Genomic DNA, 25,740 nt, shown 5'->3' with positions numbered 1-25,740 from the left:
TTATGAAGTCCGCAAACAGCTTGGATATATGCTTGGCGGCAACACACATACATAAGTCATCAATCGAAAAACGTTCAGCCACGCACACGATCGAGCGATGCAGTAACGACAACTGCTCTAGGGGCTGATCTGCATATGATACAAGTCTTAGGAATTTCGGACGTTTAGAACAGCTCAGTTTAGTGACATTTTAAATCTAAACACACCACAATTTTTGGAGGTACATGGTGCACATATATTTTCCCTTCATGTGGACTGATCCATAATCAGGTCATTAAATAGTAGAGAACAGAAAACGAAAAATAGATAACAATGTGCCATTTCACTGTAAAGCATAAACTGGGTGCGCAGTAAGCAAGCAAAAAGGGAAAAAATAAAGAATGAGGCTGGGAGCAACTTCAACACACACTCGCAGGCGGCTTCACTGCTGTAATGTTATATCTATGGTCAGATGCTCCGCAAGAGGTCAGCCAGGAAGCTACGCGAATGCGGTTAGTAGTGATTCTTAATCAAGCATGAAGGCTTGTAACCTACGTAATTCCATTCTGCGCACCCTACTTGATTTGAAGACAAGCAGTATTTGGTTATATATAATTTTGCACTCCTATAGATAAAGAAACACATTCTTGCAAATAGGTATCAAGACTCATATCATCTATCCTATCGTAAACTATCGTAGACTAGAAACTCAAGAATTGGTTAGATGGGAGGGGAGTGGAGGTTCTATCATTGCTGTATTCCAATATTTCGCTTGCACACGCTCATGCACCCATGCGCCCGTATAGCTTTACCTTAACCGCATAGACTCATGAAATCCTTTTCCGAGTCCTAGGTGAAAAAGTTAGGAACAAATTATGTAGTTGAACCGATGGTAGCAACGGTAACAAAGAAAGGAATTTGTAAAATGGACAGCAAAAAACAAGTAAAGTTCCACGAAGTGTGCTGATTCTCTTCCAATTCCTTTAATGGATACCTATCTGAGATATAAACAAATAGAAGATTAATAGCTGTGGCTATCGTTTTTGTTCTGCTACACACTCACCAACGTTTGTGGTTATTTTGTGGGGTATTAGTCTGAGTCAGAGGCAACGGAGCGATCGCTGCTACACCACTTTTGAACCCAACAAAAGTGTAAAATACGAAAAATGTTTAGGTCCATGTAACAAAAGTGTAAATTCGCAATTACTCAGTCATTCAAGATGTTCCAAAAAAATTCGCGATGATTCACCGTTGTAGATATCTTCTAGGTGACTTTCACTGCTAGTCCAGTTAAACGCTTTAACTAGTACTGAACGACCGTTGTGCGTAAATCGTTTTTATATTTTCACTCGTTGCTGACTGCTGACAGAGCACATCCTTCTACTGCTGCTAATGGCTAGTCTATGACAGCTCAAAGGATGAGTTAATAGGAGGATCATAGCCAATTAGTTGCGAAACTACGAGGCGCGTCCACACGTTCCGGATAGGAGGCCTTGAAACGCAAGTGCAAGGGAGGCAGTAAATGAGTGAGTCCATTTCTCCACTCAGATAGGACGTCACGTTCTCCGCCAAATCTGTTGGACCAGAGGCGTGTAACCAGCCCATAAAATGTTTACGCCTGTCACACTAATAAGAGAGAGTGTTCTGACTACAGATGAATGTCTGGTACAGTAGCGGCAAGAAGGACCGGGTTGCACGAGCTATTTAAGCTACTAAAATGGAGAAGGGCTGGTATGGCGATGTGTACTTATAACGCACCTACGCTTGTTTTGGAGGAGACCATTGAAGATCTAATGATGCAAGCCAGGAATATTAAGTACGGCGTCATCGGACTGACTGAAACGATGTTACCCACTCAACGCCGTATGTGAAATTAAAGGAGAACTGTTCCTAAAAAACGTGCGACAGTAGAAGAGTTGCTCGAGTTGCTGTCCTCAAGAATTCGATTGTGGCAAAGAACATTGACGCTTTCGGACATCTTACGACCCACCCAAACCGGGCTTCTACGGATGAGAAGATGTGGTTCTACGTCAGATTTGACTATCTTAGCTTACGCTTGCGCTTACCATCTAGCAAAGATATAGAGAAGACCTTGCCAATTACAAGGTCATTGTTACTGATTCCAAAGCCAGAATCACATCGGAACCCACAACCTTCATGCAAGCAGCAGGAGGCTTTCTAGTTTATCATGGCGGCAGGAACCATTCACAGAAGCTAGTCTACGCTGAGAATCGTCCAGTGGAGGGCGTCAGAATCAAATAGATCGTCAACCACATCATCATCAATAAAAATTTTGCTTAACAGATGACACTGTTTAACCGTTGTTCTTTACGGGATCATCACCTTCGAGAAAGATTTTTCTTTACACGAAAAGACCGCAAAGTTCCCTAGAACTATCATTGAGCGTCAAAGAGAAATACTACCGATTCGTTGTGCACCTTCAGGACTGTACGAGGAAGGCTGACCACCAAGAGACGTCTATCTCTTAAAGTTCTAAAACTAATACTTGTGTGCAAGCTTTCAAGCCTAGGCAAAAGAAGACCTCAAAGTGAGAAGAATAACAACGTTGTTGAGGTAGTAGAACCGAAAAAGAGCATTATTCATGCCTATAGAAATTTCGCCAATCGCAAGACGAGGATGACTGCTCTTCGGATTCCAGATGAAACAACCTTGTATTGTGAAGAAGAATGGAAAAGGTCTTTCATGAATTATATTGTCATCCTTTCGACAGCCATGCCCGCTTGCCTCCCAACCATCTGAAGGATGATGAACCTGTCATTCCAGAAGTTCTCCCGTCAGAAGTACGAAGTGCTATTATTTCGGTAGAAAATCGTCGACAGGATAAGATCTTAACATCTAAAGAACCTTCTGCGAGTTCTTATCAATACTCTGCCCGAGGATCTTTATATCGCAACTACGCAATCGATTTTATCTCCGTTCAGCGAGATGGGGCACTCTTTCTTCAGGGTGGGGGTTTGCGGGTAATGGCTTTGTGAAAAGCTTAAAAGTGGTATCTTTGATGAGAAAGTCTGTATTCCTCTTTGTCTATAGTTTTGTTGTGTCGTATGTGTTGTTCACGTCTATTCGATTGTATTGCATTGTTTTTGTCATTCCGCAGCGTGGTTTAATTACCTAGCTTTGAGTTAATAAATAATCGGCGCAACATGTTCGGTTGTGAAACTAGGAACAAACAATAAAGATTCGATTGGCGCGGTAAATTTAAATAACCCTCCTTCCAATTCATCCTGCCCTATTCGCAACACGGACTGAGTTACCAGTTTACCCTATTAGTTTTAGCAATTCAGTTTTCATTTTTTTCGCTGGTCGCCCCAGGTCTCAAGTCCGCTTTTGGAATCGAAACTCTGCGATTTTTTTACGCTACAGTTGTCTCCTCATTTAGAAGCTAAGTATCAAACAACAACGTTCGTAATTCCACGTTTCTTTCTCTTTGTTCTCATTTTTTCTTTCATTTTTTTAGGTAAATGCAATATTACTCAATGTTTTAGATGTTCATAATATGCATTGACAGTGTTTTTGATAGGGCAATCAACATACAATTTCAATTTCAAAAATTCTTGAGAAGCGCTGTGACTCCATTGTGTACATTTTGTTAGTCAAACCACCATATCGACTCGACGCATCAAACACAAAAATACAAGTTATCTCTCAACTGTGGGAGGCGGCGACATTTCGTGACGAAATATATAGGAGCAAAAGATACTCAATTTGTAATAGAAAAAGTCATACTTTATGCCCGACGCGAGAAGAAACACCAACGTTTGCCACTAATCACAAGTCGTCTACACCACAGAAACAAACGCGCACGCAACTTATACATACTCTGAAACAAGTACATAAACTTACCATACCTTCAAAAGGATTCTCCTTTTTCTCCTGGTTCAATAAACCAAAAATAACAGAGGCTCATCCGAATCAAAGCCTAACTGTTGAGGAAACAAGTAAAATTTTCCAGAGGTACCTGACACTTCAGGATAGCATGGTACCACATCATACCGAAGCAGAAAGTCACGATCAAGGACAGATTTCACTTTTCATAGGGTGGCTCCAAGTGTGGAACACCAGACAGCATGAAGAGAGGTCGAAATCTTCTTCGACACTATCGACTCAACACATTTGGCAACAAAGGGCCCAAAGAGGCACAAAGTAACCTTACAGTATTCTGGAACGCAGACGAACACAAACGCTCGGTCAACCTGTATACAGCGCCGAAGTTGACTGCCGCAGGCATAGCGGCACGGCTATCAAAAAGACGTGTCCAAGCCTCAAATACTTTTTGGTTGCGGATTTGTGACTTTTCGGGCCAGAGGAGGCGCAGACGAATCCCCTCTTCACTACTTCGCAAAGAAACCTTCTGGAAAACATAATTTTCCTAGGGGCGCAGCTGGAACAGGAAGGTGTAAACCTGAATGGATCCTACATGGGGAAGAAGGAACCTTTGAAGTTCTCGACCAAGGTTCAGCTTTAGGTGCTTTCCAAGCGACTCCCCTTAGACACTAGCGAAGCTGACTGAAAGATGCAGGATATCCTAAACGATCTAGACGTATACACTACCACGCAAGAACGAGTCCAGGAAATGGTCAAACAACAACAATTCAGCAAAGACTTCAACAGAAACGTCTCCCGCGCAGCTCAACGGAACTCGAGACCCTATACGACATCGAATAAGCCAAACCGCAGTAGGAAAGAAGACCTCGCCTAGGATTGTGCAAGCCACGGATGTCGACAATGTGACAAAAATTGGCACCACCACCAACGACAAGTGCAGCGACATCAAACCAGATTACCAAACTCTTACGGTGACGTGTACCGTCTGCCCTCAGGAAGAGGGAACTAGGACGGATATCCCCAGGCAACCGGGAAGGAAAATTCAAACAGGCGCAAATAAGTCAGATCACCAAACCTATCGAATACATGTAAGCGTACATTGGGTAAAGTAACAGTACAGCAACATCAGCAATTTGAGACTGCGACGGAGAGCAGCAGTATACCGAGCCCGCCGCAGAGCAGCTCAGCGATGAACCAGACGTAAGGCGGTCAAGCTTCGACACAAAGGTAGAGCGACAAAAAAGGCAGGAGCCAACAACGGTGCCACTCCTTACAGGCTGCGCATGAATGTGTATTGAAATCACCAAATCTTGGAAAACGTCGAAATCCTCTTCGACACTGGAGCAGACCAATCATTCATTGATGAGACGTTAGTTACAGCTAGATTTCAAATGTTCGACATCACGCAACATAGCGGCGCAAATATTCGGCAGCAGTTAATTCATCTCAAGTCACCTCACTGACACTATGGGATCTTCAAGAGCTTTTTATTTCAAGCTCTTTACTACGGCTACCCTAGTAGATTCTGGAAAAACAATTCGCCTCAGTCAACAAGGCCAAATCTTAATTGATACGCACTAGATCCTGTTATCAGAGAAAACTCATTACGAACGATCCTCGCCGCAGACGCCGAAGGATCAAATGCTAGCAAGGAAAAGAGTAACCACATCCTAGACACCACCGAGATGTTGAAGACACACCCTGACACCATGCTGTTTATACACATCACCGACAGGTTTGAGATTGAGCTATTCCGCTGGGATAAATACAGGACAATGGACTTCGCAGGCACATGCAAAAAAGTCATGGATTTTTTCAACTGAACCTTACAACCTTACAGTAACGATGGATACTACATAAGCCTACCGTATAAGGAAGGTTAGACTCCTCTTCCAATCAACAAGGCAAACGCTTTGAAACTGCACAACTGCGTATTAGCGATGTTACTATCACACCCTGGCATTATGCAACGCTACCAGCGCACCTATGCTTATAACTTATAACTTACTTATAACGCCCGAACACTTGCATGGGCCGCGGCCATTGAAGATCTGATGAAGTTTAAGTACGACATCATCGAACTGACCGAGAGTAGGCGACGCCACTCACTGAGCGCTATGTACGACACTGGAGAAGAACTGTTCTTAGGAACATGCGACAATAAAGGAGTTCGTGGAGTTGGCGTCCTCAAGACGAAAATGGCAGTAAACATCGACCTTTTTGAATAACTTGCAACCAGAATCGGACATTTACGAGTGAGAAGAACACTCGTTTTGACAATCTTCGTCGTTTACACTCCAAGATCAAGCCACGAAGAAGAAGTTAAAGCTTTCTATATGGACTTATACTATATTATATATAGTTCTATAGAGAAGATCATACCTTCTACAGGGTCATAATTGGTGATTTCAACGCCAAAATTGGCCCCAGAAAAACGCCTGGAGAACTTCACATCGCAACCCATGGTTTTCAATGAAATGAGCGGGGAGAGAGGCTTCCAGAGTTCATGAGTTCATCATGACGGTTAAGACCATCTATGGTCCAAGTCCAGCAGCCCTCCTCTTGTGGAAGTCTCCCGATGAAGATATAATGAAATTTACCACATCATCGTCAGTAAAAGGTTTTTCCTGACGGATGTCGCTGTTGCACCAAAGCTTTATACAGGATCGGATTATCGTCTTTTTCGAGGAAGATTTTCTTTTACAAGGAAAGGAGGAAAAACCGCGAAATTCGAAAAACGATCTTCCAGAAGCATAATCGACTGTAAGCTCTTCGCTTCGTTAGTCGGCTTCTGGAAAGATACCGACATGGACAACATTGACGAATATGAACGACTTGTAGAACATCTTCGCTACTGTAACCGACGAGGAAAGCGAAGAGTTTCAAACCACCAAGAGACGCCTGTCTCCAAAAACTCTAGAGGTGATACGTCAGCGTGGAGCTACACCAGCTGCAGGCAACCAAGAACTCACGTCTGAGCTCGCAAAGCTTTGCAGAGAGGCAGTAAAAGAAGACCTCAAAGAGAGAAGGGCAGGTATGTTGGCTGAAGCTGCAGAGGCGGGACAGAGCATTCGTTACGCCCGTCGGAACTTCGCCAATCATAAAACAACCCCAGATGGAACAACTACGGCATCGGGAAGGGGTATGGAAAAGATCATTCATGAATCCTACTCAGATCTCTTCGACAGCCACGTCCACGTGCCTTCTCACCATCTGAGGGAAAATGGACATGTCATTCCAAAGATCCTCTCTTCCATAGTCAGACATGCCATCATGTGCATGAAGAATCATGCTTCACCCGGTCTCGACAGAATCAAGCCTGAACATCTGAAGTACCTACCGCCAGTCCACCTCAACACACTGGCGAGGCTCTTCACTCGTTATTTGTCAAATGCAAGATTCCTAAGCGATGGAAAACCAGCAAGATCTTGCTGTTGTATAAGAAGGTAGGACAGTCATGCGAGCAACCAGGGCTTCGAAGAGGGTTCAGGTCAACCAAGGCGCCCCTACTCCATACATAAAGATATTTTGTGAGTAGTTTAGCAATTTCACGACCAAAATTTCCCATTCGACAATGATGTCATAATCGACGTGAAGAGAGGGCTTTGTCAGAGTGACACAATTTCACCCAAAATATTCAGTGCCGCTCTCGAGAACTTGATGCGAGGAATGGAATGGGATGACATGGGAGTGAAAGTTGACAGGATGCATTTACACTATCTTCGTTTTGCTGATGACATCGTTCTTATGACAACAAGCATCAATCAGGCGGAACGGATGCTGGCGGAATTTTCTGAAATGTGTAGAAGGATCGGTCTTCAGCTAAACCCAGACAAAACGACGTTTGTGAAGAACAGATGGGTTTCTGATGCTCCATTTACGCTGTACAGAACGAACATATCCGAATGCTTCAGCTATGTATATCTATGTCGGGAAATCAAGATGATGAACGACCTGACCTCCGAGCTGAGCAGAAGGATACGAGCGGCTTTGAGAGGATTCAAGAGCATCGAGGATGTGGTGAAGAGGACTAAAAATATCTGGCTCCGAGCTCACCTATTCAGCACCACCTTCTTCCTGCTTTGAATAACGCTTCAGAAGCGTGAGCGTTTCGCAAGCAGTGGGAAAATGCGATCAGCGTTATAGAACGCGGAATTGAAAAGGTGAGGAAAAGTAAGAGTAAGGTAAGTGAAGGAAAGGATTCGAATTCACTCCTGCGTCACCAATCGAAGATCAGAGACGCCGCCGCATATGCCAAACAAACCAAAATTGGGTGGGCCGGAGACGTAATGCGTTTCAGCGACAATCGTTGAACCAGAGCAGTAAGCGACTGGATACCACGCGACATCAAACGCACCGCAGGAAGACCGCCGCCCCATGGTTAGACCTCTTTTCGAGGTTCAAGGAAGAATACGTTGCTCTTCGAGTCCCTCGCAAGAAGAGATGCCACTGGGCAACACCTGCGCGCGATCGGGACAAACGAAATTAGTACTGGTGCTCAGTCGAGCAAATCGATGAACAGAGGGGGCACAGGTGATACAGGTGATACCGGCGGAGCTTGGACAACCAATTTGAAGGCGGTATAATCGAGATCACCCCAAGCACCAGAAGGAAAACCCTTCATTATATACCACACCAAGCGGACATCACAGTACAGAAAGAGGCAACGGAGATGCGTATCGTGTTTGAGGCTCCCTTCCACTTCAAAAAGGCACCATCACCTGATGATGTTCTTGCCACCCAACTTGGACCACCCAATTTGCCAGAAATTTACGCAGTTTTAGCTCGGTCTCAAACAAGTCGTTACAACATCAGGTTTGGAGAAAGCATTTCTGCTGGTTTGTCTCCATTAGCTTTATAAAGGCGAACCCAAAAAAACCCGTTGATGACGACAACCTCCTCACATATCTCTTCACGAGGGTCACCTTCGAACTCAACGTCTCTCCTTGGCTTCTGGCAGTAACCATCACCTACTGACACATGTTGGCGATCATCAGCTAGCAGGTGAAATTCGCGAGGATCATTATGTCGACAACCTCGCCGTTAACTCCACTTATGAACTCCGAGATGAAGCACTTCGCTCCCGTCATATCTTCAGTGATATCAACATAAACCTTCGACAGTTGCTTTCAAACGATACCGCTTTACAAAACGGGCCTCCAGAAGAAGCGCACCCAAAGCCCTTCCTAGAAGGTACTCTCGGAACAAAATGGGACTCAAACGAACACATTCATAGTAACCACTGTTTGGTGCCGACGGGCCAGACACTCACGAAAAGATGGTCACACGTAGAATATACGATCATACGCGATCTCCTCGCCGGTTAGTACTATTGCTCACACACGCAAAATGTTTCCAACAGTCACTGTAGAAAGAAAGGTTCCCGTCTGATATGGAACTCCCATATCCAGTGCAAGAGGAGTGGAAAACCACCACGCATGACACAGACGTATTCCATTCCTCCCCACCTTACCTTCTCCTCCAAGAAGACAACTACAAGTTTACAATTTTTGCGGATGCTAGTATCATGCTATTATCTAGTATTCCACAATAGCACTGAGGTGGTTAAACTCACCGCCACACAGTTCACAACACGGACGACTAATCGATAATCGTCTTGGGTAATCCGCAGTATCATCGAAGCACTACACTCTGAAGACGTCAAAGTCAAATTCCACTTTGCCCCGAAAGCAAAGAAGCCAACCGATTCTGGTACACGTCGTCTCACTAAGAATCAACTTTTGAAAGTCCAGAGTTCGAATTCTTAGAAGAATGAAGGATCGTTTCGGGCAGTCACCTCCAACTCCAGAAGCACAATTCTCAATTTTCGTCGCTCCAAATATACCGTTGACTGCCCTCATCATAAAGGACGCACAGCGTAGGAGGTATCAAGGAACAGATGATGGCAATGATCAGGACGCAGTTTGCGTCAACGAGTGGAAATTCGTTCACCGATGCGTTAAGTGTAGGCGTTTCAACGCTTTATCCTTCCGCTAGCCAGACGCCACGGATTTGCCACACAGAAGAGACCAACGCGGACGCGCGTTCCAACATATCCGACTCTACTTTTCGATCTTCTTTCGCCATCAAGGACGAACTTGACAGGCAGAACGTGCGTGTGCAATTGCACAAATAATCCATTCAAAAATGGTAAATAGTATGAACTTCGCCAGTGTACTGCGTCGTTTCATCACCAGAAGAATCGTACCAGACACCATTGCGTGCGACAACGCACCAACATTTTTGCCAACCCCTCCATTCCTTGGACGAGACAGACACTAACCACCTTGACAGATATGTCCCAAACGTAATTTCCGCCAGGGAAATCCAGTAGTCGCACATCACCCCTCACGATCCATGACAAGTTGGCTTTTACGATTAACTGATAACATCAAAAAAACGCGTCGCGCTTTATAAAAGAACACGGCCCTCACGGAGGCAACTCACAACACAAGGTCACTGACCTATCAAGGCGAAACACAAGAAGAGTTTCCTTCACTTGGACCCATCCACTTCATTCAAAAAGACATTGATACCACTGAACAGCACACATTCGGCATCTTACGACGACACGCAGAAGAACTATGCTACATAAACACGCACTCTACACACGCCAGCATGTAAGCATGGAAGTGCTACGTTCCTCGAATTATCACGAAACGCTTCTAGAACATTTGGCAACAACTATACCTGACTGCTTCATGCGAAAAACACAAGAAAACACTCAAAAACCACAAACGAGGCATAATATCACCAGTAGGAGACATCATTCTCGTCAGTGACCCAATTCTGCACCGAAATGAGTGGCGCATAGCAAAAATAGTAGGCATCCAGCTACGAGAACGGAACAACAAACTTACCTCACACAGGCAATTTTCAATCACATAACTAAAGTCACATTCGATCGAATTTCACTATTTCAGAATGGAGAAACGCGAATCGACAGACGACCAACAATGGACACCCCACCAAAACGGCATCACGAAATGCACAAGAGCAGTCCAATGTCCCAAGAAAGAGGCCCCTTGATCACAAGTAATGCTCCACTCGCCCACTCTCTCCACCTTTTTTGTCCTTTTGTGGGAGGAAGTATCGCGGAAACGCCCGGAAGTCATTACTTACAGCAATCGTGCACTGCTGCCAACGGCCCAAGCGCTCGAGGATTCTGACAAGAATATCTCAGTTAAGATGGATTGAAGCTACAAGAACAATATCGAAAGCATCCCCAAATCACCTGTTCATTATCCCCTGCTCGTCACATTCTCTGCTCTCCCTCACCTCCCTCCTTCACATGCACTCGGACACATTCCCCTCGAATATACTGCCCTCATCCTAGTTCCTTTCTCATCTTTCGTATTATTCGATCGTAATGTTTCACTCGAACTCCCGATTCCTAACATCTCATGTGGACATCACTCTCTCATACCCATTGGCGTCGTGCCCAAGTGGTTTCTTGTTTAATCTTATTATTCGTTGTGTTGTTTGCAGTAAACTTCGGATTTCTCACGTTTCATGTTCACATCAACAATTTGTTCTCATCAGCTTCATCGTAGTGTCGTTAACGTCTAACTGACGGCCCTCTGCACTCTTCGAAGACGTCATTTCTCACACGTGTCCGTGTTACTGTTTGTTATTTGTGTTATTGCTTGTAGGGATAAAGATTTATTGCCCATGTTGTAGGTTAATTTGTAGGTTGCTGCTAGCAACAGGAGTCAGTCCTGTGTCAGAAGACCAAGTTCGTCCTCTTTGAGACCGTGGGAATAAAGTTATCCAAGAATTCACCACAAACTACTAAAATTAATAATAAACAACCACATAGCTTGATCTATAATGGAAATTCGGGACAGCGAAATTGCCCATTCTCGACATGAACTTGTCGAGGCCAAAGCCCGAAAGCTGCCGAACCAGCCTGAGAAATCTCTATAGTAGGAAGAAAAGCTTTCATAGGCGAACCTGCTTTTCAGAAATGGTTTGTTACGTTCAAAGTGGCAGCTCTGAAGTAGAGCGATTCTTTGCTGAGCGGAATCACCAAACTGGAGAGATGTGAGGGTCTTGAAAAATAAATATAATTGATCGATTTATTCTTACATTGCTGTCTACTCTATGAAAAATTTAATTGAAAAAGTTTCCTACGAATTACCGTTACATCCCAACTTTTCAGCTAAACTACTAGAGTAAGTGTTCTCATCATCCTTTTGCAGTTGCCCCGACGAATTCGCCGCTAGGTGTGTATAAATGAATGGTATGAACCATCAGATTGAATTTTTCACAGTTAATATTTATAGGGTACAGTGGCTCAGCCTCCATTTCCTTGAAGATTTTGAACCTGCGATTTAAACAGAGTCAAATTCCAACTAATGATCTATGTTCTGTTGTGACTAGTGGTCGTATGTTGTGTTTGCGCGCTGTTTAATGCTTAAAGGGTTTTTTCTTTCCGTTGAACTTACATTTGCAGGACCAACGTGATGATCTTGAGGATCATCATTATTTTCTTTGACACAATGTTTTAGCGTAGGAACTCATACAAGAAGTCAACATAATACTATTTCTTAGATGTATGACTGTGACTCAATAGTATCTCCTCTGATGCACTAAAGCTTCTCTGGACATGAATGGAACACTTTTCAGGGGCCTTCATAAATCACAGCATGAATGCAGTCTCATCTTCATTTAGTTCAACTCATTTGCTTGCCATAGCCTTCATCTTCTTCTATTCTTTTTTTAAAGGAAAAAATCGCAAGATAACTAGATGTGGTGAACCAGGTACACCATATTTAGTTATCTTGCGCTGAGGTATTGAAGTGAAACATTTCAAAAATCCTCTATCGGCGTTTTCCATGCACTCAAGGGCAGCGTCAGTGTTGTAAGGAAGACTAATATTTTTGGTAGTTAGAGGTAGAATTTTATATAATAGTTCAGGGTTAAGCGTGGTGATGGGACAAGCCTCTCCTGAGTAAGTTATCCGGGAAGGAGAAATTCTGCATGTGAGGGTTTCTTCAATTTCTCTATAGGAAAATATGAGTGGTTTTTTAAAACGCCATGCCGTTTTTCTGAAATGGGAAAGCTTGCCAAAATTCTGAGATTTGCTCGCATTGGAAAGTGTGTTTTTGTTTTCTTTTTCTGGTCTTTGCCGTTTCCCCATCTAAACTAGAAAAAAAAACGCTGGGAGATTGCAAAAAATAGCGGCACTAATATTTTGAAGACTCAAGTTTGTTTTGACGTCTTCTCTAGAAAACTATCCGAAGACTTTTTCTTGGCCATGTCACTCTGCTATGCCTAAACTTGGAAAAAAATTTTGTAATGTATGTAATTATTTGTTACCAGTCTGAACTTCCGGCGAAAGCCGGACTTCAGATTTTCTATGTTCGCTTCGCTTTCCTTCACTGATCAACAAAAATTAATAGTAGTGGCATTCTCTGTGAAACTAGATTTGTGTTATTCAAACAACGCTTTCTTCCACTTTTTTTAATAACAAATAAAAGCGAAAGAAATCGTAGTTCTCTTTCTAACCGTATCACTTCCACATTTGTAAAATATTCAAACTTTGGTTCCAAACACTCCTTCGATACCAATATAATACAGGCACAAATTGAGAGCATTTCTCGAAGTATGGATTTTCCTCCTGATTTCCCCCAACAGTTATCACAGAATGATGTTATAACGTAAAATGACGTACCAGACTGAGGCAAATGTGCTGGGAAATAGACATGCGCAGAAGTCATAGAGGTGAAATGCAACGCGGGGTAGTAGCCACTACATTACGAAACAATTGTAACATCATCCACCTTTTGCGGTATGCACACGAAGTTTTGCGCACCAATCCAACGCCGTAGGACCCGCCACAACTGCACCTCAGGTTTGTATGACGTTATTATAGTAAGCAAATATGAAAAACAGGAACATGTAACAAAGGCCAACTTTATTTGTGAATATGGCCTGTGAAACTACTAGATTTATGTCGAAATCGTTGCTTGTTTAGGTTTTGACAATGTATGAAGAATAACAAATCGATATTATCCATGCTTAGGAGACCGACACAAACTAACACCTAAAACATTGCGCTCAGTAAAATTGTTTGATACTTATGAAATCTATGAACATAAACCTACATTTTTCAGTAAACTTCATGCTCATGGTATCTGCAGTGAGTGAAAAACTTGCGTATCTCTCCGTAGCTATTACCCCGAAGGTAGCTTGTGCAGTATCTTCTTGATTAACTGTTTCTTCGTCTGACTCTGATTTATGGTCCTGTTCTTGATGCCCTTCGAATGACATATTTAGTGGCGTGACGGGTGGATCTGTGACGCTGGGTCCTCTTTCTGTGTAGATCTCTGTTGCACAATAAGGTATGTATATAAAACCGTGAGCCGTTCTTTGCTGCTGATATTCTACGGGAGCACGTCCATTCATTTCCCGCGTGACATTTATGTTCCCAGGAATTAATGGCACACTTGTGAAGTAACCAGGTACTGGCGGAGGAAGATTGCCTCCGTTCTGAATGTAATGAATTAGTTTTCCTCCATAGTGAAGATGTTGCACAACTACCCAAGGTTTACGGTATTGCTTCCATCCACCTTCCGCCATGAACTCTTCAAGTTTAGTTCTTGTCTTCGATTCCCTGTCATCACTGTCTTTCAACTCATCACCTTTTCTTGTCTGTTCCACTCTCATGTATGTCTTCCGCTCTTCTATCAAAAACCTGAGACTCTCCTCAAATTTCATATGGTCCACCTGCAAGGATGTCAGTCCCATGTGCTATAACGTATGAATTTCATATGCATAAAATGCAAGTATAAACTACTGACCAGGATACTGGCGAGATATCGATTGATTATTCGTTTAAGAGGAGGTAAGCCATCAGTGCTGTAGGTAGGGGGAGGTTTTATGCTCGTCCTGCGAAAGAATGACGTATTAGGTAGTAGGTGATAAGGGGGCGCTAATGGCAAATAGCGAGGCCGTTTTGCAGGATCCGGATGCTCCAGGTTCTGCAAATCTTCATCCATATTTGGCGGTAGGAACACAGGCCACTGAAATTTGTTGCCGTCTTTTATAAATAAAAACGTTACGCCATTCTATTTTTTCTTTCTCGTCATCTAGGCAAACTAACCTCTTGATTTGCACCTTGACGATAGTTTCTGTGAATTTCAATGAGCTCTTTTGCGGTTGCATTCGGTGGTCGTACAAACGGACGTTCTGGACTTGCCCCTTCCGAACAAATTGCTACGGGTACATTGGTCGCTCCTACATAGCTTTCAGAAACGGCATGGGAGAAATCTTCCTCCTATAAGCACAGCATGAACGTGTTGCGAACATAGTACCGAAGCGAAAGATATCGCCGCACTGCTGCATCAAGTTTTTGCACCACAAATACGCAAGGTTCTTGAATCTGTATTGCCAAGAAATCATGGATTTGAGTTAATTAGCAGCTAGTAGAAACAACAATTACAGCGACAATAATGCAGTATAATTGTGATAAAAGAGACAAAGATGCTGATTTGCTGTTCAACATATTACATTCGTAATAGCTTTCGAAACCATTAGCGACTTTGTAGACGAGCTAATTCAGCGCTTGTAAAAAATCATTGAATAACATCAACTTTCCGATAGAAGGAGAGCCCCGTAGCAGCACTTAACTAACAAATCTATCGGCACAGATGTTTACAATGACCAAAATGTTTCCTAATGTGGTATAAGCTACAGCTGACATTAAAGCTAAAGGTAAAGTTGTTTCATCAATGCCTTATGATTACCGCTAATCACCTGCATCACCTGTGCTCCCTCTGTTCAACGATTTGCTCGATTGAGCACCAGTACTAATTTCTTTTGTCCCGATCACACAAAGTATTGCCCAGTAGCATCTCTTCTTGCGATGGGCTCGAAGAGCAACGCATTTTTCCTTGAACCTCGAAAAGACGTCTAACCATGGACAGCGGTCTTCCTACGGTGCGTTTGATGTCGCGTGGTATCCAGTCGCTTACTGCTCTGGTTCAACGATTGTCGCTGAAACGCATCCGGCCCACCCAATTTTGCTTTGCTTGGCATATGCGGCGGCGTCTCTGATCTTCGATTAGTGATGTAGGAATGAATTCGAATCCTTTCTTTCCCTTGGGTAAAGCGGGTTACTACTCGCATCACCTTTTCAATTCCGCGTTCTATGACGCTGATCGCATTTTCCTCCTGCTTGCGAAACCCACGTTTCCGAGGCGTAGGCCAAAGCAGAAAGAAGGTGTTGCTCAATAGATGAGCACAGAGCCAGATGTTCTTAGTCCTCTTCACTACATCCTCGATGCTCTTAAATGCTCCCCAAGCCATTCGTTTCCTTCTGCCCAGCTCGGAGGTCAGGTCGTTCATCATCTTGATTTCCCGACCTAGATCTACAAAGCTGGAGCATTCGGATATGTTCGTTCCGTTGAGCGTGAATGGGACATCAGAAAACCAACCGTTCCTCATGTTGTTATCAGCGAACGAAGATCATTGTAGAATGGGGAAATTTTGCTCGTGAAGTTGCTAAACAACTCACAAAATATCTTTGTGTATGGAGTAGGGGCACCTTGGTTGACCTGAACCCTCTTCGAAACCCTGGTTCCTCGCATGACAGTCCTCCCTTCTTATACAACAGCACCGTCTTGCTGGGTTTGCTTGTGAACCTTGAATTCTGACAAATAACGAGTGAACAACCTCGCCAGTGTTTTGATGAGGACTGGCAGGAAGTACTTCAGACGTTCAGGTTTGATTCTGTCGAGACCGGGTTAAGTACGATTCCTCACCAACACGACGGCATGTCGGACTTCGGAAGGGAGGACCTTTAGAATGACATGTCCATCTTCCCTTAGATGGTGAGGAGGCAAGTGGGCGTGGCTGTCGAAGAGATCCAAGTAGAATTCGTGAATGATCTTTTCCATACCCCTTCCCGATGCCGTAGTTGTTCCATCTGGAGTCCGGAGAGTAGTAATTGTTGTTTTACGATTGGTGAAGTTTTGATAGGCGTAGCGAATGCCCGCTACGCCCATCTATCCCGCCTCTGCAGCTTCAGCCAGCACTTTTGCTGTTTTCTCTCTGAGGTCTTCTTTTATTCATTTCTGCAAAGCCTTGCGAGCTCAGACGTGAGTTCTTGGTTGCCTGCAGCTCGCGCAGCTCCAGAGTTTTCGCAGACAGGCGTCTCTTGGTGGTTTTGAAACTCTTCGCTTTCCTCGTCGGTTACAGTAGTGAAGATGTTCTACAAGTCGTTCATATCCGTTCAATCTTTTCCATGACGATGTCTTCCCAAAAGCCGACAAACGAAGCGAAATCGATTACGCTTCTGGAAGATCGTTTTTCGAATTTCGAGGTTTTTCTTACTCTCCTTGTGAAAGAAAATCTTCCTCAAATAAGGCGATGGTCCGATCCGGTATAAAACTTTGGTACAACAGCGACATCCGTCAGGAAAACTTTTGCTGACGATAATGTGGTAAATTTCATTATGTCTCCATCGGGAGACTCCCACATCAGGTGTGTAGTTCTATAGTTCTACAAGCCGTTTGTATTCATCGTCAATGTTGTCCATGACGGTATCTTCCCAAAAAGCGACAAGCGAGACGAAGAGCTCCCAGTCGGTAATGGTTCTGGGAGTTCGCTTAGGGAACTTCCTGCTTTTTCTCGTATACCATCGAAACATTTTATTGATTTGGTTGAACTGTAAGCATTGCCCGACATGTTGTTTGAGTTCACTTACCGTTTGAATGCTTTCTGTAGGATGATAAGACGCTCGAGAGATAAATTTACTGATTGTTTCGATTTTTTCCAAGCTCTGACAAAGGCGGAAACGCCAAAACGTTAGCTTTTAATAAATATCAATACCAACCTTGGCTACAGCTCAAGCATATTAATAAAAAACTACGTATTCATCATGCCAAGATCCAGGGACAGTTGAAGAAGAGCAAAACATTGAAACTTTTTTGCCCTCTCTTAACAGTTAACATGTAATGGTGTGATAGTGCTAAATGACGCAAACCCCATCACTATATTGATAAAAGTAAGGATCCTACATCAGATTGCGTAAACCGCCAGCTCCTGATAAAGCGGCTATTAGTGCCAACCCAACTCCATTTTACTGTTTTCTGGCATTTGCGCAAGTTATGTCATGGAACACGTCTCCCTGTATTCTAACGCCAGCACGCTCATCTGACATCTTGATCGTCTGTCATCTCGTCCTACTCCACCAACCTATTTTCTGATGCCGGTATATCTATTGTATATGACACCGTAGTGTGTTCTGCTTCCTTCTGAAGCAAGTATGCCTACCTGGAGCACTCAGAGCTGTGCCAAGCAGTTCTAATGCTTTTGTCACTAATCTGGGCGTCAAAAAGCAGAAAGCTGGAGTGGGGCCGGTTCCGCTGCATCCCCCTTCCTCTCGGCATTGGTGGATCTATTTGACGCTAACGATTCCGCTCCACTCCACCTTACTACTCTCCGGGGGTGTGAGGTGGGCGCACAGTCTCACACCAATCGTTCCACCATATTTTTCTGTCTTTTGGCACTCGCGCACCAATTCAGCACCGTGAAGCTCTCCCCGCTGCCCAAAAAAGTAAGGGCGAATGTTTGTTTCCTCTACAACGGTTTACCGCCTCATAGTGGCGTGGAGGTGACACTGGGTGTCGAACTGCGATGCACAGCGGAGGTTCGTCCTCCGGCAGGGTCTCCCAAGCTGAGGAGTTCGACACATCCGACATCCCAACTTCTCGGAATCGGAAGCCTAGATAAGAGTAAACCACTGCTAAGATTCACCACCGTCTTGGCAAAATGTCGCAAGGTGGTTTCCTGATCCATATAGGTTGGGCGACGACCTGTGGTGAAAGCTAAGCTCGCCGTGGCATGGCTGCTTAGTTTGGGGAAAAGTCTTCTTGCCACTCCAGCATATTCACTGCCTCAGTACCCTGCACACTGGGCCCTTCCGTCTCAGACGTCCGACGGTATGGCGACCGGTGAGAGGCGATCAAATCTCAGGTTGCTCAGGACGTCATTGATTCTGGACCAAGGCGACACACTCACGACTCGCCATGGAGACTATCTCAGACTGTGTACTTACAACGCGAGAACAGTTTCCACAAACGCTGACCTGCATGCCCTTCTCGGAGCTGCAGAGCGTATCAAATTTCACGTGATTGCTCTGCAGGAGACCAAGTGCAGAAGGAGTGACGTACGACAGATGAATGACGGTACACTCATCATTCGTGGAGAGAAGGTTCCGTCGCGAAATGTAGGCGGAGTTGGTTTTGTTGTGCACCCATCTGTCGTCCATCTCGTCGATTCTCACGGATCCTGTCACCTCGTCTGGCCATTCTTCGCCTCCGCCCTCTGCGCCAAAAATCCATCAGTATCATCAACTGCTACTCACCAACATCAGCAGCTGATGAATCCGAATTGGACGCGTTTTACGAGGAGCTGGAGGAAGTAGTCCGCAACGAGAAGTCCTTCTACAAATTCGTTGTCGGAGACTTCAACGCAAAACTAGGAAAGGCCACAGAAGAGGAATACAGAATTGGAAGATTTGGACTAGAGGACCGGAATGAAAATGGCAATCGTCTCGCTGAGCTGTTGTCCGCCGCTCGCCTCTTTCATGGGAACTCTCTTTTCATGAAAAAAGATTATCGTCGGTGGACATGGGAATCGCCCAATGGCGCGACTCGTGCGGAGATCGACCACATACTCACCAACCGGAGGTGGTGTCTACTTGACGTGTCAGTAGTACCATCCTTTTGTAGTGGTTCTGATCACCGTCTCCTTCGTGCGAAAATACGTCTTAGCCACACGATGGAAAAGAACATCTGCTATCGGCAACGAATGAGAAAAGAAGTCGTCTACGACGATTGCGTACTCGAGGACTCCTTGTCCCAGGGTGACCGGCACATCGAGGAGGACCCAGACGTGGACTACGAGATGCTGCTCAGAGGATTACGAGCCTGTGCTGAACGTGCCTCGAAGCCGCGTACGACAAACTTGGATCGAATTTCGAAGACCACCAAGGAATTGTTGGAAAGAAGAAGGGCTTTGAGGATTGATCCGAATGCGTCGCACATTGAGCGGTTAGTAGCAAACACTAGCTGCAGAAAAGCGTTGCAGGAAGATCTTATGAAGTACAGGCAGAAGAAGATTCTGGAAGCAGCACAAAGAAGAACAAGTCTAAAGAAGTGCCGCAGGGATCTCCGCGAATATAATATTCCGCTAGCAACCTGGCGAAGCTTCACCACGGATTCTCCCTTCGGAAGTATGAGTCGCTATCAAGAGCATGAAACCTGGCACAGCCCCGGACCTGATTTTATATCAGCAGACTTTCTTCGGGCTGGTGGCTATCCGCTTCATGTAATCTTAGCAGCGCACATGACATCCTACCTTCAGAAAGAAAGGATCCCAAACCAGTGGAAGACCTCGCAAACCGTTCTTATCCGTAAGAAAGGTGACCGAGAGGACCTTCGGAACTACCCTCCGATATGCTTGCTGAGCGTGTTATACAAAGTCTTCACCAAGATCATTCTCACGCGCATATCTAGGACGAAGCCCAGCCTCAAGAACAAGCTGGATTCCGTCAGGGGTTCAGCTGCTTGGACCACATCCAGACCGTGTCGAGGGTCATAGAGGTTTGCCGGGAATACCGCCTGCTCCTTGTTCTAACCTACGTCGACTATGAGAAAGCCTTTGACAGCGTAGAAACGAATGCAATACTGTCAGCGCTGGTCGACCAAGGTGTGGACGCGTCGTATGTGAGGACATTAGCCAATTGCTACGATCGATGCACGACTAAGATACAGCTTTTCCACCGCCCTCTCACCATACCCATCGGAAAGGGGGTACGACAAGGCGATACTATATCGCCGAAGCTGTTCACAGCTGCATTGCAATGGATAATGAAATCACTATCCTGGGAAGAAAGGGGCATACGTGTTGGTGGAAGATTTCTTTCGAACCTTCGTTTCGCGGACGACATCGTTCTCTTTTCGAGCAGTACCAATGAAGCAGAAACGATGCTCAACGAATTGAACGAAGAAGGGAAGAGAATAGGACTACGAATAAACAGAAAGAAGACACAGTTCATGAAGAACGCCTACTGCGAGGACGGAGGAGTACAACTTGAAGGCTCCCAAATCGTGGAAACTCCGTCATACGTATACCTTAGACGTTCAATGAACATGGAAAACGACTTGAAGGAAGAACTAAACAGAAGAATGAGAGCAGCATGGGCAGCATTCGCAGCCGTCAGGGAAGCTACGGACCAACTGACGGACCAAGATCTTCGTGCCCATCTGTTCGACTCGACAGTCCTTCCGGCGCTCTGTTACGCAGCGGAGACGTGGGCAGACACCGCGGCCACGTCTAGGAAGCTACTTACTACCCACAGAGCCCTTGAGAGATGTCTCCTGAAGTTTAACCGGCGCACACAACACCTAGCCGGTCTTCGTAGCTCCGACTTAAGAGGAATGTCCCGTCTTCACGACCCAGCGGAATATGTATCGAAAGCAAAACATAGATGGGCCGGTCACATCATGAGAAGAATCGACGATAGATGGACTGAAAGAACGCTAGGGTGGATCCCAAGGGACGCTAAACGCCCCCGAGGGAGACCGCCAACGAGATGAGGTGACGTGTTCGCTACACGGATGGACCAGCTGAGAGCTCAGCTGGATATGGCTCAAGGACCTCGTCAACGTCACTCACGAAGCTTGAGAACATCTTGGATGACAATGGCGAGGGAACGAAACGAGTGGAAGAGATGCTGGGGCCCGCACGTCCGGTGAAGAGAAGTAAGTATCTAAGTATCTAAGTAAGTAAGAATGTTTGTTTTAGCTTCAGTTTACATACTTTTTCTCGCAACAACATAAAAAACCTGGAGGTTTGTAATTTGTAACAAAAAGCACATAAACACGCGCGAAACGAAGTAGTGAAGTTAATACCCACGGGAAAATTACCAACGAAACAAAAGAATTCTTTGTTCTTTTGCTTGTTGCTGCAAATGCTAAGAAAGATGTTTTTTTCAAAATGAGAAAAGGAACAAGGATCCAATGGAATGCTGAGATCGAATGTATAACAAACTTTCACGTTTGATGTTTTTCTCGTGTTCAAGTTTAACTCTAGAACATCACATATTTTCTTTGCAACAAAATTTTGAAAACGTAATTGTTTAATAGATTATATCAATGAAGCTCATCAGAAAAGGCAATGGCTATCATAAATCACAACTTCTTGGCTTTTCAATTCTGCGAGAAAAAGCTAAGAAATTGTGATTTTCGATACTTTTTTATTGATGATAAAAAACTATTAGGAAATCTCAGAAGAAAATATTCAAAAAGAGAATGCGATAAGTTTGCGATTTGTGAATGCCCTAAAAAGAAGTTTCAATCTACTTGTATATTTGAAGGACTTATCAGTTTTACTGCTTCGTAGAATTGGAGGTGAACATAGTCGTGAAGTATTATATGTCCTCTCCAATATATAACGAAAAGTAACCTGCTCTATTAAGTGTATCAGATGCCTTATTATATCCCTTAACAGCAGTACGATGGTAGAATGCTCACCTGTCAAGCGATTGGCGCTGATTCGGTCCTCGCTGATGGGACAGTTTTCATCTTTGGTAGAGTATTTTCGTGGCACACATACATATATACACACACGGAGTAAGCGCGTTATTATATAGCATGTCATTATATACATATATATTAGAAAGTGGGTTTGAGCCATGCATGTGAACCTCTATTTCTGTATCTGCTCTATATCTCTAGAAATGTCATATCGTGCCATCTCATATCGACTCATATCATGCTATATAGTAACGCGCTTGTTCTGTCACTTATGTCCGGCTGTGATGCAAGAAAATTCGACAACCAGTGCGAGGAAGCGTTGGAGTGATAAAACATGACTGTTGTAGTCTGATAATTGCACCTGCATCATATGGTAGACCATCATACCTGTGGTTATTCAATTGCACTGAGCTCAAATGGTGGAGCCTATACTCTGCATTATCGCATGTCATCCACTGATCTCCCTCATTAGCTGGGCTCGCAGCCGGGAGGCTACTTCGCGCGTCCCCATGTGGTGGATAGGGGACTAATGGCGGACCAAGAGCGACCTTGTAAATGCCCAGAGATGCAGGTGGATTGAGGGGATGGACTCCGACTCAGTGTTTTTGTTGTGGCAGGATCGGCTCATAAGATCACACTGTCCCACTCAGGGATAGAGTCCTACCAGAATCGGTTCACTGCATGTCGGTCTGGCCAAAAGCGTGCATTCAGGTGACTGGGAGCTGCAAGGGAGACGGGCGGTTTGGAGTCGCCTCTAACAAATAAGCTCCACTTTTGGAAGAATGCAACGTTCTTTCAAAAAGTCATCTTATTTGAGGCTTGCAACCTGTCCATGGGTTTTAAATTTTTGTGCAAAACACAGTTATGGAAAAGAGTTTCCTGAGAGGGAAGCCTGGTACGGCAGCGCCAGGAAAAACTAGGTTGCAGGAATCATGTAAGCTACCGAAACGGAAAAAGAATAGGATGACGACCTGTTCTTATAACCCACGTACGCTTGCAAACATGCGAATGTAGAGGAATTGCTGGAGTTGCTGTCCCCGTCAGCACGAATATAGCTAAAAACGTCGACTTCTCGAACAGCTTACAACCCGAAGCGTTTACGAATGAGAATATGTGGTTCAACGCCAGCTTTAACAATCTTCGTCGTTTACGCCCCAACATCAAGCTACAATGAAGAAGAAGTCGAAGCTTTCTACATGAACCTGGAGAAGTTCTACAGAGAAGATGATACCTTCTACAAGGTCATAATCTGTGATTTTAACGTCAAAATTGGTCCTAGAAGAACGCCTGGAGAATTTCACATCGGAACCCACGGCTTTCAATGGAATGGGCCGGGAGAGAGGCTTTCCGAGTTCATGATGCCGACTAAGACCATCCATGGGAACTCGCAATTTCAAAAGCCCTCCTCTACACGCTGGATGTGGGAATCTCCTAATGGAGACATAATGAAATTTACCACATCATCGTCAGTAAAAGTTTTCCTCACGGTTGTCGCTGTTGTACCAAAGTTTTATACCGGATCGGACCATCGTCTTATTCGAGGAAGATTTTCTTTCACAAGGAAAGGAGGAAAAACCGCGAAATTCGAAAAACGATCTTCCAGAAGCATAATCGACTGTAAGCTCTTCGCTTCGTTAGTCGGCTTCTGGAAAGATACCGACATGGGCAACATTGACGAATATGAACGACTTGTAGAACATCTTCGCTACTGTAACCGACGAGGAAAGCGAAGAGTTTCAAACCACCAAGAGACGCCTGTCTCCAAAAACTCTAGAGGTGATACGTCAGCGTGGAGCTACACCAGCTGCAGGCAACCAAGAACTCACGTCTGAGCTCGCAAGGCTTTGCAGAGAGGCAATAAAGGAAGACCTTAAAGAGAGAAGGGCAGGTATGTTGGCTGGCTATTTTGCAGAGGCGGGATAGAGCATTCGCTACGCCGAACATCGCCAATTGTGAAACAACAATGACTGCTCTGCGAACCCCAGATGGAAGAACTGCAGCATCGAGAAGGGGTATGGAAGAGGCCATTTCCATAGGTCAGTTCCTCCAACCGCAAAACGAAGATGACTGCTCTTCTGAACCCAAATGGAACAAACACTGCATCGAGAAATGTAATGAAGAGGACCATCTATGGCTCCTACTCAGATCTCTTTGATAGCCATGTCCATCTGCCTCCTCAGCATCTGAGAAAAGATGGATATGTCATTCCAGAGGTCCTTCTTCAGGAAGTCCGACATCCCGTCATGTCGGTAAAGAATCGTACTTCACCCGGTCTCGACGTAATCAAACCTGAATTCAGCTGAATCTAGACATCTGAAGTACCTACCGCCAGTCCACATCAACACACTGGCGAGGCTCTTCACTCGTTATTTGTCAGAATTCAAGGTTCATAAGCAATTGAAACCCAGCAAGACGGTGCTGTTGTATAAGAAGGGAGAACTGTCATGCGAGCAACCAAGGTTTCGAAGAGGGTTCAGGTCAACCAAGGCGCCCCTACTCCATACACAAAGATATTTTGTGAGTTGTTTAGCAACTCCACGACCAAAAGTTCCCCATTCGACAATGATGTCATAATCGACGTGAAGAGAGGGCTTTGTCAGAGTGACACAATTTCACCCAAAATATTCAGTGCCGCTCTCGAGAACTTGATGCGAGGAATGGAATGGGATGACATGGGAGTGAAAGTTAACAGGCGGCATTTACACTATCTTCGTTTCGCTGATGACATCGTTCTTATAACAACAAGCATCAATCAGGCGGAACGGATGCTGGCGGAATTTTCTTAAATGTGTAGAAGGATCGGTCTTCAGCTGAATCTAGACAAGACGATGTTTGTGAGGAACAGATGGGTTTCTGATGCCCCATTCACGCTCAACGGAACGAACATATCCGAATGCTCCAGCTTTGTAGATCTAGGTCGGGAAATCAAGATGATGAACGACCTGACCTCCGAGCTGGGCAGAAGGAAACGAATGGCTTGGGGACATTTAAGAGCATCGAGGATGTAGTGAAGGGGACTAAGAACATCTGGCTCTGTGCTCATCTATTGAGCAACATCTTTCTGCTTTGGCCTACGCATCGAAAACGTGGGTTTCGCAAGCAGGAGGAAAATGCGATCAGCGTCATAGAACGCGGAACTGAAAAGGTGATGCGAGTAGTAACCCGCTTTACCCAAGGGAAAGAAAGGATTCGAATTCACTCCTACATCACTAATCGAAGATCAGAGACGCCGCCGCATATGCTAAGCAAAGCAAAATTGGTTGGGCCGGAGACGTGATGAGTTTCAACGACAATTTTCTTCAATGTTTAAGGAAAAATGCGTTGCTCTTCGAGTCCCCCGCAAGAAGAGATGCCACTGGGCAAAACC

At 44.7% G+C, this 25,740-nt stretch overlaps 6 protein-coding genes across 10 annotated transcripts; 5 read left to right on the top strand and 1 right to left on the bottom strand.

Annotated features, from left to right (window-relative positions):
- Positions 1 to 1,712: 1,712 nt before the first annotated feature.
- RB195_013994 (uncharacterized protein) lies at positions 1,713 to 11,022 on the top strand (the record flags this gene model as incomplete). 2 transcript variants are annotated; one of them, XM_064204061.1, is made up of 11 exons in its annotated part: positions 1,713 to 1,842; positions 4,374 to 4,453; positions 4,539 to 4,913; positions 5,892 to 6,029; positions 6,667 to 7,271; positions 7,467 to 7,686; positions 7,740 to 7,845; positions 8,403 to 8,640; positions 8,786 to 9,018; positions 10,749 to 10,860; positions 10,950 to 11,022. In XM_064204061.1, the coding sequence occupies 11 exons, from the start codon at positions 1,713 to 1,715 to the stop codon at positions 11,020 to 11,022; spliced, it is 2,310 nt and encodes a 769-aa protein (XP_064059941.1). The 2 variants fall into 2 exon arrangements, with proteins under 2 accessions (XP_064059941.1, XP_064059942.1); XM_064204060.1 differs by lacking the exons at positions 5,892 to 6,029; positions 8,403 to 8,640; positions 8,786 to 9,018; positions 10,749 to 10,860; positions 10,950 to 11,022 and having other exon boundaries at positions 7,740 to 7,859.
- Positions 11,023 to 13,838: 2,816 nt separating this feature from the next.
- Positions 13,839 to 16,179, bottom strand: RB195_013993 (uncharacterized protein; the record flags this gene model as incomplete). Of its 2 annotated transcripts, none has more annotated exons than XM_064204059.1 (6): positions 13,839 to 13,873; positions 13,935 to 14,319; positions 14,371 to 14,556; positions 14,631 to 14,852; positions 14,933 to 15,066; positions 15,747 to 16,179. In XM_064204059.1, the coding sequence occupies 6 exons, from the start codon at positions 16,177 to 16,179 to the stop codon at positions 13,839 to 13,841; spliced, it is 1,395 nt and encodes a 464-aa protein (XP_064059939.1). The 2 variants fall into 2 exon arrangements, with proteins under 2 accessions (XP_064059939.1, XP_064059940.1); XM_064204058.1 differs by having other exon boundaries at positions 14,933 to 15,106; positions 15,961 to 16,179.
- Positions 16,180 to 17,284: 1,105 nt separating this feature from the next.
- On the top strand, positions 17,285 to 21,434 carry RB195_013992 (uncharacterized protein; the record flags this gene model as incomplete). Of its 3 annotated transcripts, XM_064204055.1 has the most annotated exons (5): positions 17,285 to 17,313; positions 18,358 to 18,481; positions 18,635 to 18,807; positions 19,065 to 20,163; positions 20,352 to 21,434. In XM_064204055.1, 5 exons carry the CDS (start codon positions 17,285 to 17,287, stop codon positions 21,432 to 21,434), a joined length of 2,508 nt encoding a protein of 835 aa, XP_064059936.1. The 3 variants fall into 3 exon arrangements, with proteins under 3 accessions (XP_064059936.1, XP_064059937.1, XP_064059938.1); XM_064204057.1 differs by lacking the exons at positions 17,285 to 17,313; positions 18,358 to 18,481 and having other exon boundaries at positions 18,776 to 19,073; positions 19,208 to 20,304; XM_064204056.1 differs by lacking the exons at positions 17,285 to 17,313; positions 18,358 to 18,481; positions 18,635 to 18,807 and having other exon boundaries at positions 19,010 to 19,073; positions 19,208 to 20,304.
- A 2,042-nt stretch (positions 21,435 to 23,476) lies between these two features.
- RB195_013991 (uncharacterized protein) lies at positions 23,477 to 24,205 on the top strand (the record flags this gene model as incomplete). The annotated part of the gene is made up of 1 exon (XM_064204054.1): positions 23,477 to 24,205. One exon carries the CDS (start codon positions 23,477 to 23,479, stop codon positions 24,203 to 24,205), a length of 729 nt encoding a protein of 242 aa, XP_064059935.1.
- Positions 24,206 to 24,336: 131 nt separating this feature from the next.
- RB195_013990 (uncharacterized protein) lies at positions 24,337 to 25,159 on the top strand (the record flags this gene model as incomplete). The annotated part of the gene is made up of 3 exons (XM_064204053.1): positions 24,337 to 24,409; positions 24,673 to 24,832; positions 24,904 to 25,159. The coding sequence occupies 3 exons, from the start codon at positions 24,337 to 24,339 to the stop codon at positions 25,157 to 25,159; spliced, it is 489 nt and encodes a 162-aa protein (XP_064059934.1).
- A 107-nt stretch (positions 25,160 to 25,266) lies between these two features.
- On the top strand, positions 25,267 to 25,650 carry RB195_013989 (uncharacterized protein; the record flags this gene model as incomplete). The annotated part of the gene is made up of 1 exon (XM_064204052.1): positions 25,267 to 25,650. The coding sequence occupies one exon, from the start codon at positions 25,267 to 25,269 to the stop codon at positions 25,648 to 25,650; it is 384 nt and encodes a 127-aa protein (XP_064059933.1).
- Positions 25,651 to 25,740: the final 90 nt, after the last annotated feature.

This window comes from Necator americanus, chromosome V (genome assembly GCF_031761385.1).
Source record: "Necator americanus strain Aroian chromosome V, whole genome shotgun sequence".
NCBI lineage: Eukaryota > Metazoa > Nematoda > Chromadorea > Rhabditida > Ancylostomatidae > Necator > Necator americanus.
Note: the sequence above shows the minus strand (reverse complement) of the source record. Positions and strands in the feature narration are given on the sequence as shown.